Source organism: Leptonotus elevatus, chromosome 12, assembly GCF_054856555.1.
Source record: "Leptonotus elevatus isolate MCC_2025b chromosome 12, RoL_Lele_1.0, whole genome shotgun sequence".
Taxonomy (NCBI): Eukaryota; Metazoa; Chordata; class Actinopteri; order Syngnathiformes; family Syngnathidae; genus Leptonotus; species Leptonotus elevatus.
Genome location: NC_141250.1, coordinates 16,225,917 through 16,246,250, shown reverse-complemented (window position 1 = coordinate 16,246,250; position 20,334 = coordinate 16,225,917). Strand labels below are relative to the sequence as shown.

Sequence of the window (20,334 nt, the reverse complement as noted above, 5' to 3'; positions counted from 1 at the left end):
CAAAACATCAGATACTTGTCGGGGGGTGGGGGGGGGCTGGGGGGGCAAACACCAGGGAGGCATTCTGCTTGGTTTGGAAGGAAGATGACGAGCTCAAGTTGTGACATCTTCAACTGAGCGGATATCGACGGAACGGCCTTGTGGTAGTTGAGTGCAGACAATGGAAAGGAAAATTATTATTTATTTGTTATTTTAATTATTATATTTTATCTATTTAAATATATACAAATATTATTATTACTTTTGCACCTTTTTTTTTTGGACACAAATCAGCACATTCAAACAAATCAAGCATTTGTTATTTTGGACGCGCACTGTTCTTACGGCATGACGGCCGAACCCCCTTTAATCAAGCGGAACGGGACGCGGCACCGCGGGAGAGAGCGAGGGTCGAGCGAGATCGGGTTTCTCCGCCACTCTGTACCTTAATCCTGGATTTGGAGACTGGATAACACAAAGGCAGGTACGGAAAAACACAATAACAGTGCTGGCATGGGATTGGTAGCTTCTGGTGGATGTGAAAGATGGGGGCCCCCCTGGGGTGGAGTGAGGAGTCGCGGCAGGTCCTGGGGTGGGGTGGGGAGGGGGGGGGGGGTATAAATACCTGCAGGAGGATGCAAAGTCTCCAGGGGGGTGACAGATGCTCACTTACCTGTTGATAGGATCGAGGAAAGGGAGCTGGGCCAGAAGTATGATGCAAAACTCAAATTGAGGAAATATTATAAAGTGGAGGGTGAAAAAGGGCAAGAACATGCCGCATATCAAGTGCAGACAATGAAACATTAGCAAAGGAGGAAAAGGGATGATGACTTGAGAAGGGCAAAGTTAAGATCGCAGATAAAGTGGATCACATCCGACGACGTGAAGAGGCCAAATGGCGTCGCAGGCTTTCGCTTGTGACTCTTTCTCGCCTCTGGCAGGAGATTCTCCTCTGCCAATTTTCATGCACCACAGCTCTGCCGGCGACTGCCTGCCAAGCACCTCCCACGGCCACAGCATGGTCTCCGCAGGTAAGTGGGCCTCGCGCTGGATTATTAAAGTCACCTTTTAGCCACTATTTACATCTTCTTTTTTTGCCGCATAACCACCATGGAAGATTAATAAACTCTTCTCACTCATGCAGTATGATAAAACATATTTTGTTGCTGGGTAGGTTTATTTGAATGTTTTAAATGTAGTATTTAGTATTCATGTCGACATTTTATATATATATATATATATCATCTGTAATTTAGGATATACATCTATCATAGAACGCTTTGCACCACATAATATGTTCAACGTAAATCAAAGTGATGAGGCTAACAATTAGCCACCTAAACAAAACAAGCTAGCTAGCCACACAAGTAAATTTATGTGAATTTATGTTGTGAAAAAAAATTAAAATTAATTTCAAGTCATACCGCAAGATGTCAAAATATAACCACTACATACCACTATATATGTTGGTTGTTATATGTGTGTGTTTATCTTGCATTGGTTATACATTGACCTTAAAAGTGGTAAATAAAATAAATCTTCGTCTAATGACTGTCACAATATAAATAAATATTTAAATTTTATTTTATTTTATATATATATATATAAATATAAACAACAGCCTTTTCACTGTATAAAAATACATGTAATTTAATTTCAACAGCATATTTCAGTACTTTGAAAACTGCTATACAATCAAATATTTTACAGGACTAAAACCTTTGACTTGTTTTTGAGGAACACTTTTGCCTATTATGCTACTGCAATAATATTAATAGAGTTAGTTTTTTTTAAGTTACATGGAGTAAAAGTTTATGATAAATGAATGATGAAAAGCGCTAGCAAGAAATAAAAACGCTATCTTGCACTAAATGTGTTCATCTCTGTATGTTTTTTTTCTTTTTTTCTTTAGTGTCATCCGGGCTGTCCCTGGGTCAGCCGTCGAAGCGTTCCCAAATGCAGCTATCCGCAACCTCTCTGGGAAACCCGCTTGGCAACAGTCCCCCCAGCCTCCATTACCCAGTCACCCCGTGTCATTACAGCAACCAGCAAGCCACCTATGGCATCATGGCAGGTAGGCTGGCACGATGCTCACTTATCGATCAAAATTGAAACGAGGGCAATTTGGTAAAAATACGTTTGTGTTTCTGAGTGGTTTTTTTTAATGTGCTGTATATTTGGGTTGAGTGTGACGTGTTTCTGCCATTGACAGTAAATATACACGTTGCTGGAGAAGCCCATTATCTTGAACAGCTCACGCAAGAATGACTCAGCGTTGTGACATTTCTGACTAAATGTGACATACTTCTGCAGGCACCCAAAAAAGAAGATGCTTTTTTTTTCTAAGACAGGAAGGATAAGGTTATTTTTTATTTATTTTTTTTTTTAACGTCCACATCTCCCCTCAAAAGTTTGAATTTTCATCTATAAAACAATATTGTCCTATTAATAAAAAAATATATAGAGAATATAATGCAATGCACAAAGTGCAATTGAAAAAAATAAACCCTCTTTGGTTAAGGGACTGTAACTGCAGAATTAGTATTAACAAATATTTAATAATAATAAAATAATAATAATGAATAAACCAACAGCAATATTAAATAATCACACGCACATACAAAAAAAAGAAAAAGAGAGAGAGAGAGAGCAATGATGATGACATGTCGAATCAGTAAGATTACCGAATGAACAATACTGAGTTCTGTCTAAGAAAAAAAAAAAAAGCAATATTAAATAATCAAAAATAAAATATTTATTTATTAATTATTATTATTATAATATATATATTGTGAGGACGAGCGGTTAAGAAAATGGATGGATGGATATATATCTAATTATTATAATTATTATTTTAATTTTTTTAAGTAAACAAGAGGGGGGAAAAAAAGTCTCAATATTCTCCAGAATATTCTCAAGAAGGGAATAATGCAATCGAAAGAGAGAACAAAGAAAGTCGGTAGGAGCTGCTGCAACATGCTGCTGACTCTCAGTGCCCTGAAGTGATTCCAAAACGTGTCTGGGAGATGAGATCAATACTCAAATTTTCATAGATGATCTCCCTCGCCATTCCGTGACTTGGAACCTCTGCTCTGACCTTCCTGTGTGACGTTTGTATGCTCTTGTTATGACTCCAGCTGGGATGGATGGACCTCACAGTGTCACACTAACAATAACGTCATTTCATCTCTTGCCTCTGTGTCCTTTCCGACAGCTCAGGAAATGCTCTCGGCAAGTATTTCTCAGACGTGTATCCTGCAAACATGTGGCGTCCCCCCACCTAACATGGTGAGCGCTGCAAACCCGCTGCAAGGTAAACGCACAGTTCCGTCGGTTTATCTCAAACGAGAAGCATCAGTGTAGTTGTTTGTTTTGATCGAAATCAATGGGAGGAACTTCTGATTTTTATCATTTACAACTTCAGCTCTTTCAATTTGTCAACAATAAATGGTGTTATTTACATTAAATTGTACCTTTTGGCCAATTTTTTTTAATTTTTTTTGTTCCTTGTTGCAATCATACAATTTCAGTAAAATGAATGTCATTCTTGACTTGACTTTTCCAGCAGATTAGATTAAAAACTTGTGGATAACGGAGCAATCTCATGTAATTTTCTTTGTCTCTTCTGTGGCAAAATGGCTGCCCCCTGAGATAAATATAAAAAAACGGCTGGATTTTTTATTTTTTCGAACCCCAAGCCTTTACATGTAGTATAAAATTGGCCATGAACAAATACAATAATGCTAAAATCCAACAACACCTAAAAAATTTTACATCCATTTCAGAGCGTTTGAGATTTTAAGACAGACCATGGAGCAGAGTTTTTTATGCGCCATAAACAAACTGAACAGTGCGTTATTGAATTGTTCCCCGGTGCAAAAAGCAGCATACGCTATTTTTAAAAGTTTAACCACAACCAACAAAACCTTTTCCGTGCCAGAGATCCAAACACAAACATTGTGCATTTGGAGTGATTGTCTTTATACTGTTGCCAAACGCTGTGTTATTTCCAGTTCCTTTCCTGCAGACTGCTGTAGGTGTTGATGGCTACTGTGAGTCAGCCCTGCACAATCTGCACTCACCTAAGCGCAAAAAATAAAAAAACTCAAAAGAAAACGATGAAATGTAGCATAAAAATATTAAACAAATGCTCAATACTTTAGCAATATTACAAATGATTTACTTGGAAGCAATTCAGTTCTACACCCCAATAAGAAACATTATTAACTCATTCACTGCCATTGACGGCTATAGACGTCAAAAATTCATTTGAACTATTTCTATTAGTTTAACATTTTTTCCCCACTTTTGTTAACAAGAGTATGAAAACCTAGAAAAAAAATTGGGGACATTTTGAACAGATATAAAATTTGTGATTAATCGTGAGTTAACTATTGAAGTCATGCGATTAATTACAAATTAAAAAAAATTATCGCCTGACGCCCCTAATTTTTAATAATCTTTTCTTCAAAAAAAAAAGAAAAAGATTATTAAAAACAAAATGTCTAGGTTTTCATACTCTCGTTAACAAAAGTGGGAAAAAAATGTAAACTCATAGAGATAGTTCAAATGAATTTTTGACGTCTAGTGCCGTCAATGGCAGTTAATGAGTTAAATTAGAGTAAACATTGTTTAATTTCTGATCCAGCTCTCATTTTGGATCTGATCTAATCTCTAAGCGTCAGCGACTGAAATAAATATTCAGAGAAGGTAAAGAAAGAGAAGAAATGTTTTATTTAAAGACAATTTCAGTCATGTGGAGCGGATGGAATACGACCTGAAGCTGGAGGTCAAGTACAATTGACATTTGCCAAAGAGGTAATAACATTAATTATTTTTAACAAGACGGGGCGGACGGTAAATATTATCTGGAACGCTCAAATGAAAATGAGGGCAAAGTGACCCTATGAATTGTTATGCACTGTGTCAAAGTCCTGCACAGAAATATGACATCATCAAGATCAAATATCCTCCAAGCAGGGAACATGAGGCCAACAAATTATCTCTACTGTTTTGTTTTTTTGGGGTGATTTTATTCCCACTACATTAACAACAATGACGTGATGAATGTAGCAATGGAAGGACTGAGCAGATATTGGAAAAAGAAGCATGAGGTCAAAAACGCATTAAGTGGATTCAAGTTCATGCAGTAAATTGACTCGAATTGAGTCGAGCAAATTAAAGTTGAACTCGGTGGTCAAAAACATCATCGCACAAATGAGGCGTAAAAGGATTACTTATTGTTGCGACCTTCATGAAGCAAGATGTTCAAACATCAACATCGTTTTACTTGCTTATATCATTTCAATCTTCCTTTTAGCCATTACCGCAAACTAAAGTGCAGTAAATACTTTTTTTTCCACATCTCCTCCAGCGAGTAACACTCGGCAACGCTCACTCTACTTTTCTCACGAATGTCAAGCTTCAAGACGAGAAGAAGGGCTTTGTGTCTTCCGGGAGTTGATGGAAACAAGAGCAAAGTTGATCCGCGTGTTGCACTTTCAATTTAGAAGAGTCTGCTCGTTCAGGAAAACACAGATGTGCACACTTAGAATGTTGAATATTTTATGGCTAACGGAACAAAAATATTTTTGTTAATATCACCACAGATCGGTCCTTCTCAAACAGTACCTTTTAGCCATGCTAGAATGAAGTGTAATTGCATATCCATTACAGTAGGTGGCAGTGCCGTGCTCATTTCTTTATTTTTGTCACATACTTAAAAACAATGCTAACTTTTGTCTGTAAGGTTAGCTATATTTCGTTTTTCATTTTCTTTCATGTTAATAAGGATACCATGTTATGCAGAGGTGTATAAATATTTGATATTTGGTCACTGCGGAGAGTCGGGGGCGGGGCGCAAAAGGTTTTCTTCTTCGTAGACAGAAAAGAAGCACTGCTAACGTTAGCTAGCTACCTAGCTAACTAGGTAACGGATGGATGGATGGATGGATAGACAGACAGAGACCTTTTTGATATTTTTGGTTCATTTTGAGCTCTAAAAATCAGCGTTGAAAGATCAAACATAAAAACAGCAAATGCGAAAGCGTCTGGTGCTGCAATCAAGGCAAAAAAAAAAAAAAAGTACGAACGAGGGCAGTGGCATGATCAAAAGAGCCCAAATTCACTTTCTTCACTGTAATAACCTTATGTCTTGCAATGCTTTGGCCCTCGGCATTTGGGATGCAAAGCGAAGAGGAAGAAAAAGGATAAAAAAGAAAAAAAGGACACACTGATCATTTTATTTCAGGGCTCAGAGACTTCAGTGCAGTAGCTTGTGAGAAATAAAGACAACAAATGAACTTTGAACTATTTTTTTTCCAACTTCCTACACGGAGGGAGAAGACAGTGTGGAGTGAGATGAAAAATTCCAGCTTCCAAGTATGAAATCATTGACATAGAACGTTCCGTTTGTTTTACAAAATACAAAGCTTGGTGTGTGCAATGAAGAACTGTTTATGTTCAATATTAATAAAGTTTCTATTTCTATTTTTTTTTTACTATGTTTTGAAATGTTATACGTAGCCCAATTATTTCAGTCAAGTCTCGTATCAACATAATATTCTAATTAATATTACATTGTTCACTATCATCACAGCTCATCAACCTTGTAACTCTAATAGTGGCACAGTGTTGCCCCCACGCGCCCCCACGCAAAATTTAGACGGAAACGGTAACAATTTGCCCATGCATGCAAACGCTGTGTGTCGAGCAGTGAGCTCTTGCAATATTTCGTCATTCTGTCCAAGTATGGAAGGAAATGTTGGACACGGCCTTAAAAATATGACCGACCGGTCAGTATGAACCGGATGTCTTCCTGGAGGCTGTCAAATGGACAATATGCCGTCACTGATGCAATATTGATCAAACGCCGCGGTTGCCGGGTAATATTTGATTACCTTTGAAAAGGCGTCGGTGCTGTCATCTTCAGCTCTTATAAGTGGAGATGCACAGATGACGCATGTTGACTATGGAACAGGCAAAAGATCCCAAACAAAAGTTAAACAGCGTGTTGGAAGTGGAAAGCCATTTGAGCATGTACAGTCCCTCGCAAAAGTATTGGAACAGCAAGTTCAATGCCTTTTTGTTGTTGTTATATACCGAAGTTAGTGTTTCATGTCAAAAGATGAATATGAGACAAAAGTTCAGAATTCCGGCTTTTATTTCATGATATTTACATCTACACGAGATGTGTTAAACAACTCCGGACAGAGCACCTGTATCACATTTCTGCACACCAGTAGGACAACATTGTTATGATTGTGCTTTGGATTGGGTCATTGATTTAAAGGATGTACTATGCTTATGCAGTTACTATGTCCCATATGATGCGTTTGTGCAAATTGTCTCTGCTATGTGAAAAACATTTATGTCCATTTTTTTTCATTAAAAAAAAAGTTTTGGGGGTGAATGCAGACACCCCAAAAACCTACAAATAAATAAATTAATCAATGAATTAAAAAAAAGAAGTGTTTTTCACATAGCAGCGACAATATGTAGGTCAGGGTGTCATTGTGTTACGGATGCAATATGCTTATACAGTTACTTAGTACTTTATGATGCGTTATTATGCATACACAGGTCAAGGGGTCATTATGGTACAAATATATTAAGCTTATACAGTTACTATGTCATTTATGATGAGTTATTATTATTATTATGCCGGTCAGGGGTCATTATGTTATGAATGCATTATGCTTATAAAGTTACTCTGTCTTTTGTGATGAGTTATTATGCATATACAGGACTTGGTAACTGGATCATAGATGACTGCATTTTGGGTTGGGTCCTGCCTATGCAGTTATTATGCTTATGCTTGCCAGGGGGTCATTGTGTTATGGATGTATTGTGCTTATGCAGTTACTATGTCACTTACAAAGATATGGCATGATGATGTTTTGACCATATCAGTCACTCTTGGTTTACCAAGAGTTTATGCAGTTACTATGTTCCTTATGATGAACATATGCTCAGTTACTATGCATTTGCTAATTGCCTATATTAGTGTGTCCAGTCACTCTTATTTCACCCTACAGGCCTTTCTTCTTTCATAAGGAATTGTGCATTGCCCTAGAGTTACTGAATGACACTATGTCAAACTTTCGGTGCCACGAGCAGCAAGTTAAGACAACTAATACAACGGTCTTGTGAGTGCAGCCTGACTAACACAAGAGGCCAGCATCGCATCATCTCGGACTAAATCCCTGAACATCATTCATTCATTCGGATAAAGGCCAAGTTGTATCATACGTCTTGCTTTGTCTTTCTCTTCTGTCCCTCTGTCCAGGTTCACTGACACCGTGCTTGTACAAGTTTCCAGATCCCGGCCTCAGCGGCAGCTCTTGCGCATTAAGTCACGGTTTTCCCTCGCTGTCCTCGGCCCTCCTGCTAACTGACGAGGCCCCCGGGGGCCCCACTGTGGGCGAGATGAAAGTTAGCATCCAGAAGAAGAGCATCCGGGAGCTGGAGGACACCCCCGCTATGGACTCCCCACAGATACAAGAGCTGGAGATGTTTGCCAATGACTTTAAGATAAGAAGGATCAAACTTGGTGAGGATTGTGATGGGATTTCTTTGCAAATTGATTTATAATGGGTTTTTTTTTTCTTTACAATTGAAAATAACTGACATGTCAACACCGTAAATACAATGTGGTGCTCTGAGATACAAATGTAATCCCTTACTTGCAAACTTCTGACATTTTCTGCAATCAACCCATTTTTCTACCTCCGCTCCACTAGGCTACACTCAGACCAACGTGGGCGAGGCCCTCGCCGCCGTGCACGGTTCAGAGTTCAGTCAGACCACCATCTGCCGCTTTGAGAATTTGCAGCTGAGCTTCAAGAACGCCTGCAAGCTGAAGGCTATACTGGCCAAGTGGTTGGACGAGGCCGAGCTCGCTCGAGGTGAGCCCCACTCCCGATTCCTATCACCTGTTGTTCTTTAATTCAACTTCCTGTCTCATCACCCTTCAGCTCTGAACAATGATAAAATTGGAATAAATGAGCGGAAGAGGAAAAGGAGGACAACCATCAGGTAAAATGACTTTTAAAAAAAATGTCAATATGACTTCTGACTGCAGCTTTTAAAGTTCTTTATTCTTTACTTGATCCTCAATACAGCCTGGGCGCTAAGGAGGCTCTTGAGCACAGCTTTGTGGAAAAAAGTAAGCCATCTTCCCAGGAAATAGCCCGGATAGCAAAAGGCCTCCACTTGGAGAAGGAGGTGGTCCGAGTGTGGTTCTGTAACAGGCGCCAGAGGGAGAAACGGGTCAAAACAAGCCTCAGCTCCTGCTTGGCCAAATTGAGTACAAACTGCATAGGCCAGATGAGTAAAACACATCGGCTGATATAAATCATCGATGAATTCATCTTTTTTTTTGGGTTTGTTTTGTTTCGACAGTCAGTGCGTCCTGTTTGTAATCCAGCAAAATGAATGTTTTTTTCCTACTAAAAATAAAAAAGAGTTGGTGGGTCAACAGAAAAGGCAAAAAACATGGCTTTGTAGATAGATAAGCACTTTTCTTTGTTAAGCTGACAGCTAAGTTAAAGTTTGTACGTGTGCATTTGTCATTCATTTTATAAACTGTTTTTATGTTTGTGAGTAGAGATGCAGTTCTATTTCGTCCCTCCCGACCGCCAGGTGGCGGTGCTGAAACAACACGGAAATCCCTCACACGCATGCGTTAGGGATTTCCGTGCGTCCGTGCTGTTTCAGCACTGCCACCTGGCGGTCGGGAGGGACGAAATAGAATCGTAGTTCCATTCGTAACTGTCGTTTTTATTTCACTTATAATGAATGATGTGTATTTGGGCTACATACAATATCCAAACTTTGGCAACGAATTATTTATACAGGTGTAATATATATTATGCTAAATTATGTTTTAAATTATAGTTTAAAAAACATTCTTAATATATTTTTAGTTGTTGTAATGTGTTAATTCCACAAGTGCCTGTACCGCAAACGTGTCGCTGGCATTTTCTCATGAGTTGATAGTGAAACAAAATAGCTTGGGTGTCATACTGGTGAAAACATAAATTGCAATTCCTGCGTACAGCCAGAAAACATTCAGATGCAAAACTGCCAGTAATTCATCTTCAGCTGCTGTAAAGTCTCACATCTGTCAGCAGGTTTTGATGGAGCATTGCAGCGGTCTCTAAAATGAAGTTTCGTAACCCTAATATTGCTGCCTTTCCTTCCCATTTCTACATTCCCAAGTAATCTAATAAACATACAACAGAAAAACGACTCCTATATGATTTTTTTTCCGTATGTGCACATGTAATGATGGTTTTCAGGGAAAATATGACTTAAGCTTTAAAGATGATTAATTATCAACATTAATTAATTATTTCAACAAATATTAATGAAGGCCATTTTTAATGTAAAAGCATTGACGTTGAATCCAGCTATGGGACAACTACGCCATCTGCTGTTACAAAGTTGTCACTGCACGACAAACGTACCACTAAATTGATATTGTACCTTACTCGAACTTGATTACAATCGTACTAATAGTTTTTTGTTATGAATGCAGATGCGTATAGAGTTTATAAGGAATAAACCGGTTGTCACACCACAGAAATGACTAGTTCCTGTAGAGTTGAGTTTAGATAGACATCACACAAAATATTACGTTTTTGTAGTTAACATTTAATTTGTAAAATAAAACGTTTTCCACCAGTATCATATTTTGTTTAACTCGTTACTGCTGAAATGGTGGGAATTTAGTTTATGTAGTTATATGTTATAGTTTGCATATTACTAAACCCATATATAATTTTTTCTAATAGTTACCGTCCTGTGAAAAATATTTATGTCCATTTTTTAAAAACATTTTTTGGGATGAAACTGAATGCAGACGTCCCAAAATGTAATAAATAATAAATAAAAATGGACAGAAGTGTTTTTCACATTACAGCTATGTTAACCATCCTTTAAAACTGAAATATGCACACCATCAAAAAGTTGTACCAGAAGAAATTTTATTACTTATAAAATCCCATTTACACAGTCCAGTAATTAAGGAAACAAGTGCACATACACACAAAATAAAACAGAACTTCCCAAGCAACCAAAAAGTCAATGAATCTTCTCAAAAAATGTTTACATTTGTATAATTGGATGATTAAACTAGTTTATTATGCATGTGTGACACATGCAAAAACGTCCAAAGATAGAAGACGAAGGGTGCCCAAGTCACTCACTCGCTCGCCTAAGAGCAGAATGAGCTCTTTGCACCCATGCATCACAGTGACAATCTCTTTGCAGTGTTTGTGTGTGTCTTTGACAAGATGCAAACTAATAATAATATTAATAAAAAACATCCATAACTGCACAGCAGCTGAAAGAGAAGAGGTGCCGGCAGGACAGGCGCCATCCTGCAATCACTGAAGAACTGGCGTCGTTTATACAGTAAGATAAAGACCATCCAAGAAACCCCGCGAAACGCTTTATGACTAACAACGATGTTCGTTGGTGAGTAACAGCAGTCGGCAGCGTAACAAAAATCTGCACACGTTTGAATCTCCCAATTAATGTCACGTGACGCTGAGGTTTCAACTTATGTGCATTTTACTCTCCCAAAAAGGAATCAACCCAGTCGGAACCAGAAAAGAATGTATGTGATGAGCGAAGGTAGAAGATGATTTGCATATGCACTCGAGCCCTTCGAAGAGAACGAGCTGCAGCGTAAGCAGGAGCGCCGGCGGCTGTTTGAGTCGAAGGCGGATCGTTCGTCCACCTCTCAGCTGTGGCCTCACTAATGTCATCATAAATATTTGAGCAGAACTCGGGCAATCGACATGACAGCATGTCTTTGGCCGTGAGTGTGTGCGTAAGTGTGTGCGTAACCATTGAACCTGTGACAGTCAGTACGTCAGTCGCCATATGAGAGATCGGGGGGGGGGAAAAATGCATCCGATTAATCCACACCGAGGGCGCGGAGCTGTCTCTCGATCTCATCGTCAGACATGGTGGCATTTTTGGACGAGGCGGCGGCGGCGCCGGGGACGTTCTTCCCTGCAGTTGGAGCTCGGACCATCTGTGCACACACAGACAGAACACATGAAAACGGTTGCCCGGCGGGTATAATGGACAACAACATCCAGATCATGATTTCTTATCTAAGATTGATGTTTCTGCTTTACAGCTGTGCTCCTGCTTATTGAACAATAATGGTGAGGGAGCTGCAGTAACTTACACGAGCCCCCAGGGGGAGCTCCATGCATGGCAGATGGGTGGGCTGACACGTTAATGGCTCAGCTCCACCATGTGGCAACTGCCGTCGCCAGCTCAAAGCTCACTTGATCACTCGCATGCGTTAAACTGAGAGTTGCAAAATTCTGGGAATTTTAAAAATTGGAATCTGTGTAAGTAAACATAAATCAACCAGGTGCTAAGTTTAAGGTCGGAAGCTTTTAACTTCCCATGGGAATTTACTGGGGGGAAAAAACAAACAAACAAACCGTGTCTATGTTAGACAGCCACAAAGAAGCTCTTTTATTTTGGACCTTCTTACCTTTCCTGAGATCTCGATACCAATTTCATCCAGAACTTGGTTGACAATGTCCTCAGATTCTTCTTCATCTCCAGATTCCCCCAAGAAGTCATCCAAGGTATCGTTGACTAAAACGAGAAGGGGATGGCATCAACTTTACATTTTCTTATTTTTATTTATTTTTTTGCTGATAGCGGGGCAGCTTACTCATTTCCTCCGTCATGCCCATCTTCATGTTTTCCTTCTGGAACTCCTGCATGTTTTTCATCGTCTTCTGAGGATCCATCTGTTTGTTGATTGCATGCATTGTCTGCAGATATTATTGGGAACAGAGTTTAAGTTGTGATGGTCACAATGAAAAGATTACAAAGTAACAAGACGCCGGCAGCACCGACAAGCCAACTTTGAATCCTGCTCGAAGACTACAAAATGGCTGCGGTGATTGTCCTCATTTTGAGTATACATTGACATTTAAATTAAAATGTCAACAGTCATATATATATATATATATATATATATATATATATATATATATATATATATATATATATATATATCTATCTATCAACATTACACACGTGTGTTGTCACATTAAAAAAATGCTAGTAATTAGTGACCGACTTCACTTGAGCTGATGCAGACACTCAACAATTTCAGCCTCATTAATTCCGGGCTTAATTATAGCTGACCTGTGTGTTTACAGAGGTTTTGACTCTGAAATGAGTGTATAGCTTCTGGGCTTTTTGCCCCCCCCCTTTTTTTTTTCACACTTCATTAGCAAAGCTGAGATTCCGCTTCACACGGGGACAGAATTCACACTCGTACATTAATTACACACTCAAATATGGATGCCGACACGGAAACTAGTTCACAAGCTACGCGACTTTGACACACCTAACTTTTTCTTTCTTTCAACTTTTCATCATTATGGGGATAAAAGGCCTTTTTGATTGACAGTATGAGCGCTTTCTTCTGTTCAAAGACAAAAGTGTGAATTGAAGGTTCAACAACGTTGTTTCTCAACAAATTCAACCGTATAAAAATCAGACACACAAAAGGCTTACATAAAGTTTACAGTGATGTAAAACTGCATTAGACAGTGATATAGTGATGTGTTTTGAAATAACTCAAATGAAAAGTAGTGCCTTGCAAAAGTATCAGCTATCGTTTGCTCCCCAATATTGTTTTAATTAACGGACAATCACAGAGCAGGTGCGTTGATTCTGAGACCAGATTACACACTAGTGGACTCTGTTTATCATTATCAGTCATTTAGGTCAGCACGGGTTCGTTCAAAAATCATCAAACTTTTGGAGTCAGTTGGCTGCACTGAGAGAAAAGGGGGGCGAATAATTTGGCATGCCCTACTTTTCAGTAAAATATGAATTTCGTTCCATTTTAACGACTGTGTCCCACTTGGTGTTGATTATTCACACACACACACACACACACAAAAAAAAATCATAATTTTTTTTTATATTTCTGATATTGTGGCAAAAAGTTGAATGAGGGAAGACACTGTAAAATGCTGTGTCTCTGGTTGTGAAATATTTAACGGGCGTGTTCAACTACCATTTACTGAGCCACATTTAGATGGACACAAAACGCTTACAATAAATAAATCAATCAAACAGGCTCCCGTGTCTTCATTTTGTGTTTTTGTAAAACACGGCTTAACTAAAAGTACAAATTAAATAACACTAAAATACGCCAAAGGAATTGTCTGTATTCAGAGTGGTACCACATCAATTACCCTTTGAGCCAGGAAGAACCTCCTCCACAAAAGTACTTACCTCGTTCACTGCCATTGACGGCTATAAACGTCAAAAATTCATTTGAACTACATATTTCTATTAGTTGAACTTTTTTCCCCCACTTTTGTTAACAAGAGTATGAAAATGTGAATGAGTTAAGAACTGAGCTGTCACGTTACGGCCGATACCTTTGCTGTGGACGACATGGCCCCGGCCATCTTCATTTGCGAGTTCATGAGCTTGGTCTGAGTGTTCATGGAAGTAACTTTGGAGCTGACGGCGTACGTGCGGGTCTTCTGCTTCCTCAGCTGGACCAACTGCTTGGCGAGAATCTTACACGCCTCCCGGTTGCCACTCTTGGCCATTTTCTTGATCTCGGCTTCCTGGAGAGGAGAATCAACATTACGGGACACTTTTCTGGAGAATTCATGCCGAGAATGTTGGAATCGTCCATTTCGAGTCCGAGCGATCGATCCAATAAAACTACCTGAAGTCTTTTACATGAAATTGATAAACCAACAAACAGACCCACAAAGCTCCCAAGAGAATCACTGCGTGTATAAATATAGACATTAGAACCACAGCCAATATGGTTGAGGCCACAATCAGTGGCACGCAAATGCACGCTTTTAGCTTTAGTAAACATCAGAATATAATCTTACGCCCGCAGGCATCCTGGTTGTGGGACGCGAGCGTGTACGTACACTTCCCAAGAGACAATAGTGAAGCTCCAGGTTATGGGAAGCTGGCAAGGCCTCGGAGCGAGCCTTGTTTATTCCATTTTTATCGGAAATAATTAATTATTCACGGCTGAATCGAGGCTCACATACACACCAGGGTATGTGATTGCGATAGTGTCAAACCTGCTGAGTGAACCTACAATGAGGAAATACAACACAATTTGGAGTGAGGGGTATTATTACAATGTCTCAAACAAATACAGTCGCAGTGGGAAGAAAATGACACAACCGTGCCTGAAGTGGAAATGTGAAATGGTGTTTATCCAACAACTCTCGGGGAAAAAAAAAGAATCCATGTTACTGCATTTTTGTTGCAGTCAATTTGATTCATCGATTATTATCTCATTCACTCCCAGCCATTTTCACTGAAGCAATCCCCTTCGCTCCCGGCTGTTATGCTGGATTTTGACGGATTTTGCAAGGTCCACAGAATATTGTGATCTATTGCTATAAAAATGTGGAACCTACCAAAAGAAAGATTAGATTCTCTTCTTTCATCAGAAAAAAAGTATGTTTGTATCTGTTTCCGTTTTGCAGCAATTAACATTAGAAACGTTTCATCATTATGCACAAATCTGTTGAAAACACCGGCGAAAGAGCTTTTTTGCAACATGGCCCTGGTTGATCTCTTATACTCGGTGGCCACCTGCTGGACGTTTTTTTTTGTAATAACTACCATTGCTTTAAGCGTCCTCTTCAGATGGTAAAGTCTGGATTTTCTCAACTATAAATCATCAAAATTATAAAAAATTATATCATGAAGTTTTTCACAATATTCTGCTCCTGTATGTAGAAAACAAAATCTCAAAAAGTTAGTCATGGATTTCCATTCTGGGGGAAAACGGGTTTTGCAATTACTGCATTTTTTTCCCTTTGCTGTAAAAAGTGCAAGAGTGTGCAAGTACTCAGGGCTAAACTGCAAATCTAGGTCATTTCCACCTCTTAGCGCTACGTTTCTTCTATTCGGAACATGCAAGTGAGGTTCAAAAACTCGACTAATTAGCGCAAATGTGAAATTAAAACCCTGTCCCCCCCGGGGAGGTAATTATGTCCTGTATGATATTTACTTAATACAATAGAGGCGAGAGGACACGTCTTGTTTCTTTCATATGGCAGCAAGAGGAAACGTTTGTGTGCTTTTGTGCAAGCAGCCTTGTTGTGGATGTGGATGCGGACACCGGAGAAAGAGGAATGGCTTGCGTGTTTTGCCTGCAGCAAAGCCACCGCAGCAGATCCATCATGTCTATTAATTGAGAGCCATTAGTCCAACAGACATAATCTCCCGCCGTAGTAGCATTGGTTTGTCCCTGAATGTCTACAAAGCAAGGAGGTCACGGTCGGATTTGATGCAATATGTAGAAATATATGCAAAATTGATCTCCCATTTTTGTATACGTTATGGTCTCACCAACTGCCTCTCTTGTTTCTCCAGCGCCGTTCTGTCTCTAGTGATCTGTCTCTGGGTGCCGCGTAACTCCCTCGTCTGCTCCTTGATGATGTCTGAGGAAAGACAGAAGAAGAAAAAAAAATTACAAACAGAAATGCCCGGTTATAGACGACCACAACTTATCCAACTAAAGAGCTTCTAAATTCACTCATTTGTTTTCTACATGGCGTATCTGTATTTTAATCCAGCAGTGGGTGAACACAGAAGATGAATAACAAGTATGGACTCAATTCTCAGATATTCTTGTAGGCACTGACTGACTGCTATTTCAAACGGTTCATAACTCCCTCCACCTTATTTGAGGCCGTTTGTGTAATAACTACCATTTCTTCAACCGTTCTTTGCAGTTGAGAGGCTGCATCAAAGCCTTCTGTATGCTCTAACATAAATAAAAAACACATTAAAAAAAATTATAAATGCGTCTTTGGGACATTTAAAACATTTAAAATAGAACATATTTATATGTTTTTGGAAGCAAATGAGTTAAAAGCAGCGCATCTGTTAAAAAAGGTGAGGTTGTATTCCATGTGTGCAGTTCTAGCACCCTCTGGTGGTTAGTTCATTAGTGCAGTTTAATTTTAACTAGGCATGTTTTGGCTACTGTGGCGGTTATCATTCCCATAAATCATACTGATATTTTTCAACATCTCTATCAAAAAACATGACTTTTCACTCGCTTTAGCGGAACACAGCATTTTGAACTACATTTGTTTCCGTTGAGCTTTCTTGATGATTTGTCTTTTTTTATTTTTATATATATCAAGAGTTAATGTACTTTTTTTTTTTTTGTATCACCAACCTTCCCACAATATTGTGCTAATAATTATCGTATCGCGAGGCTCATATCATGATATTTATACTATTGTGACATTTGGATATCGTTACATCCCTATTTTGAGCTAAAGAAACATACATTTTGGGATTATGACAAAAGCCTTCAAGCTTTGGTTCCATCGAACTATAAGACATTTTCCCACGTGTTTTTGAGAAATTTTATTATGGTCCATAAGCTTGAATGTGACTGGTCAATTCCAAACAGCCATATTTCAGTTGTAAAATAACCACGTCACTTCTGTTACTTTTACGGTCTTTCGCAAAAAAAAATTCCCTCCAATTAAATTTTCCAGGTTATAGGCGAAAAGCGTGAAAAAAAGTTTTCAAATCATTTATCTTGGTCTCATTATTTATATATTACAAAAATCTAGCATTTGAACAGGGGTGTGTAGACTTTTTAAATCCACTGCATGTCATCAACAAGCTCTATCTACCCATCCATCCATAATTGGTTAGTAATAATCATTACTAACAATCTAAAATAAGACAACGTTGTTTTAAGCGGCAAGTGTGTCTAGGCAGCACATTCCCAAACACAGCAGCGCTGCACAGACAGCTAGCAACGCTACTGAGTCAGCGTTCTACCTCCCACACGATCTCTAAGTGGCATCATGTGAGATAATGCATGACCATCAGTCCACGCAAATCGTGTGTGGCAGAATAGCCAATGGTGGGAATCTAACACACACTTACAACCTCTGTAAAAATGTAAATAAAGTTTAGACCTGATCTTGAGAATAAATGACTTTTCTATGTATTCCTTTAAAAGTAAAAAATAAAAATTAATACAATACAAATAAAAGCCCCCAAAAATACAATTAAGTTATATTTTAATATACATCTATTTTCTACACGAGTTGGAAAAAAATGACAACAGGTTCTTGTTATTCTCTCTTTAATCCTTAAATCATTGTGGAGGGAAAAGAGAAAAGATCAAAAGATTTGAGACTCCAATGAGTTCCTATGTCATAGTATACAACAAAATCAAAATACAGAATAAGTCCTAGCAATTGTAACTAAGTGTACATTCCAATTCCCTCATTGTGGGAATCCTTTGGGGGGGAAAAAAAGAAAGAAAGTTGGGGCACTTTGGAAGGGGAGGGAGATTTCCAGAAGCGATAAAATATGGTTCCATGGAGCAGAAAGTTCCCATGAACTCGTTGGATCCACGTCACGTCGCGTTGGACCACTTGCGAGAGCGAAACGATAACACGTAGTACGTGACGCAGCAACGGCGTCTTCAAGGGGGAGGGATATCGCCCTACAAATACAACTGATCAACCCCCCCCAAACCCCATTTTCCAATCACCTAATAACCAAAAATCATTTTCCACGCTAAAATTGATGCGACGACGAGACAAAAGAAAGTAAGGACATTTGGTAAATTTTGCCCAAAAGGAAGCTCGGAAGATCTGATATTGGTTTGGTAACGCCGAGGTGAAGGTAAGAACCAAATGTGGACCATCGGTACGAGTGAAACCAAGATGACAATGTTGGGAGGAGAAGGTAGGTCCTGGAAAGAAACTTGAATTAACATGCACTTATTTTATGTACTTGTTGAATGTGTTTTAACTTATTTTATATTCCATTTGTTCTGAAATCCACCTCCTATATAATCACAATTAACCATGGATTGAATTATTAATTGAGTTTGATGAGGGCTGGCTTTTAACCTTGTCATGCTTGATTATCAGCCCGAGGAAAATACTTGGGAGATTGAGAGACCACTCAGAATTTTGACAACGTTATATATGATCAACCAAATTGTTTTATTTTCACCAATGTAGCACTTACAGAGACTAAAATTAACATGTAAGGATAGATAGATAGATAGATAGATAGATAGATAGATAGATAGATAGATAGATAGATAGATAGATAGATAGATAGATAGATAGATAGATAGATAGATAGATCTCAATTTAAAAATGAAAACTAGTATCGTGAGTCTTTCGGTTTATCCATCATTTATGTTAAAAACGACAACATTTTGACATATTTAAAGTGTTTAATCACACCCTACCCGCAACTAAATATAAATCGTAGCCATTTTTGCAGTATTATCTTTAAAACGTCAATCTAATGGAAACTCTTAACACAATGTGTCCAGTGACTCACGGAACATCTAAAACAAGTCAAACGGGTTCAAGTGGCAGGCGAACTTCGAGTTATGGACGCAACACTGATACCGTCTCCAGCTAAAAACACAACTTAGCTTAGCTCGTCATACGAAACAAACTTACCGTCGACAGTCTTCTTCTTGAAAAGGGAAGCCATCGTTTCGTTTTGATTAGACTCTTTTATAAAACGTGGAGGTTATAGATACACGGTAAATCAAGTCCCGGCGTAAGTAAGCGCCGTGTTTGGTTGAAGCGGGCGGCCGGTAGGTTAGTTTAACAGCGTCGGTGTCTTCCTGGTTGACTTTCTGTTGTCGGGTAGTTCCTCCCTCAGCTGACTGGCTCGACCGCTCTGTGTGACGTCATGAAATCGCTCCCTATGCTGCATTCACGTGTGCTCGTGAAACATGACAAATAGGACAATAATGGCACGCCGAATTAATTAAAAATAGACAAGGAACCGGTTGTTTCCCCACAAATCAACACATCGTCTGAGTTTGAGAGCCTGTACAGCGCAATAGCTGCAGAAGAGCGATGTCGTTAGATTTAAGTCTGCGTAAAAGTTGAAATGCGTGTTTTATCCTTACTTAGATAGTTCATGAAGGCAGCACAGAATTCCCTCCCTATAACACGGCTTTTAAAATATATAAAGGTTTTAACATTCAGAGTGTTGAAACTAGAAAGAAATGTGAGAAAACGTCTGAGAAAAAAAAGTGTATAAAGTGTTTTAGGTTTTTACAGCCTAAAACGTGTGTCAAATAAAAATGACTACTTGAGGATTTTACCTATTGCAGGCATTTCTGGGAATGTAACACAAATGATTAAAAGGAACAAAATGTATTGACTGAGATGCCAACATATGTTTTATAACTTTATATTTATATATTTTATGCATATTTTAAAACAATAATATAATTGACTAAACAATGTTTCACAAATTAATGAGATCAAAAACGGGAAA

At 38.7% G+C, this 20,334-nt stretch overlaps 2 protein-coding genes across 2 annotated transcripts; one reads left to right on the top strand and one right to left on the bottom strand.

Annotated features, from left to right (window-relative positions):
* Positions 1-641: 641 nt before the first annotated feature.
* pou1f1 (POU class 1 homeobox 1) lies at positions 642-9,586 on the top strand. Its single transcript, XM_086091268.1, has 7 exons — positions 642-1,010; positions 1,892-2,053; positions 3,194-3,292; positions 8,267-8,530; positions 8,721-8,885; positions 8,955-9,015; positions 9,102-9,586. Exons 1-7 carry the CDS (start codon positions 875-877, stop codon positions 9,331-9,333), a joined length of 1,119 nt encoding a protein of 372 aa, XP_085947394.1. The 5' UTR covers positions 642-874; the 3' UTR covers positions 9,334-9,586.
* A 1,364-nt stretch (positions 9,587-10,950) lies between these two features.
* On the bottom strand, positions 10,951-19,718 carry chmp2ba (charged multivesicular body protein 2Ba). The gene is made up of 6 exons (XM_086091937.1): positions 19,500-19,718; positions 16,384-16,475; positions 14,424-14,618; positions 12,689-12,791; positions 12,503-12,609; positions 10,951-12,025 (listed from the first exon to the last, which is right to left on the bottom strand). The coding sequence occupies exons 1-6, from the start codon at positions 19,531-19,533 to the stop codon at positions 11,906-11,908; spliced, it is 651 nt and encodes a 216-aa protein (XP_085948063.1). The 5' UTR covers positions 19,534-19,718; the 3' UTR covers positions 10,951-11,905.
* Positions 19,719-20,334: the final 616 nt, after the last annotated feature.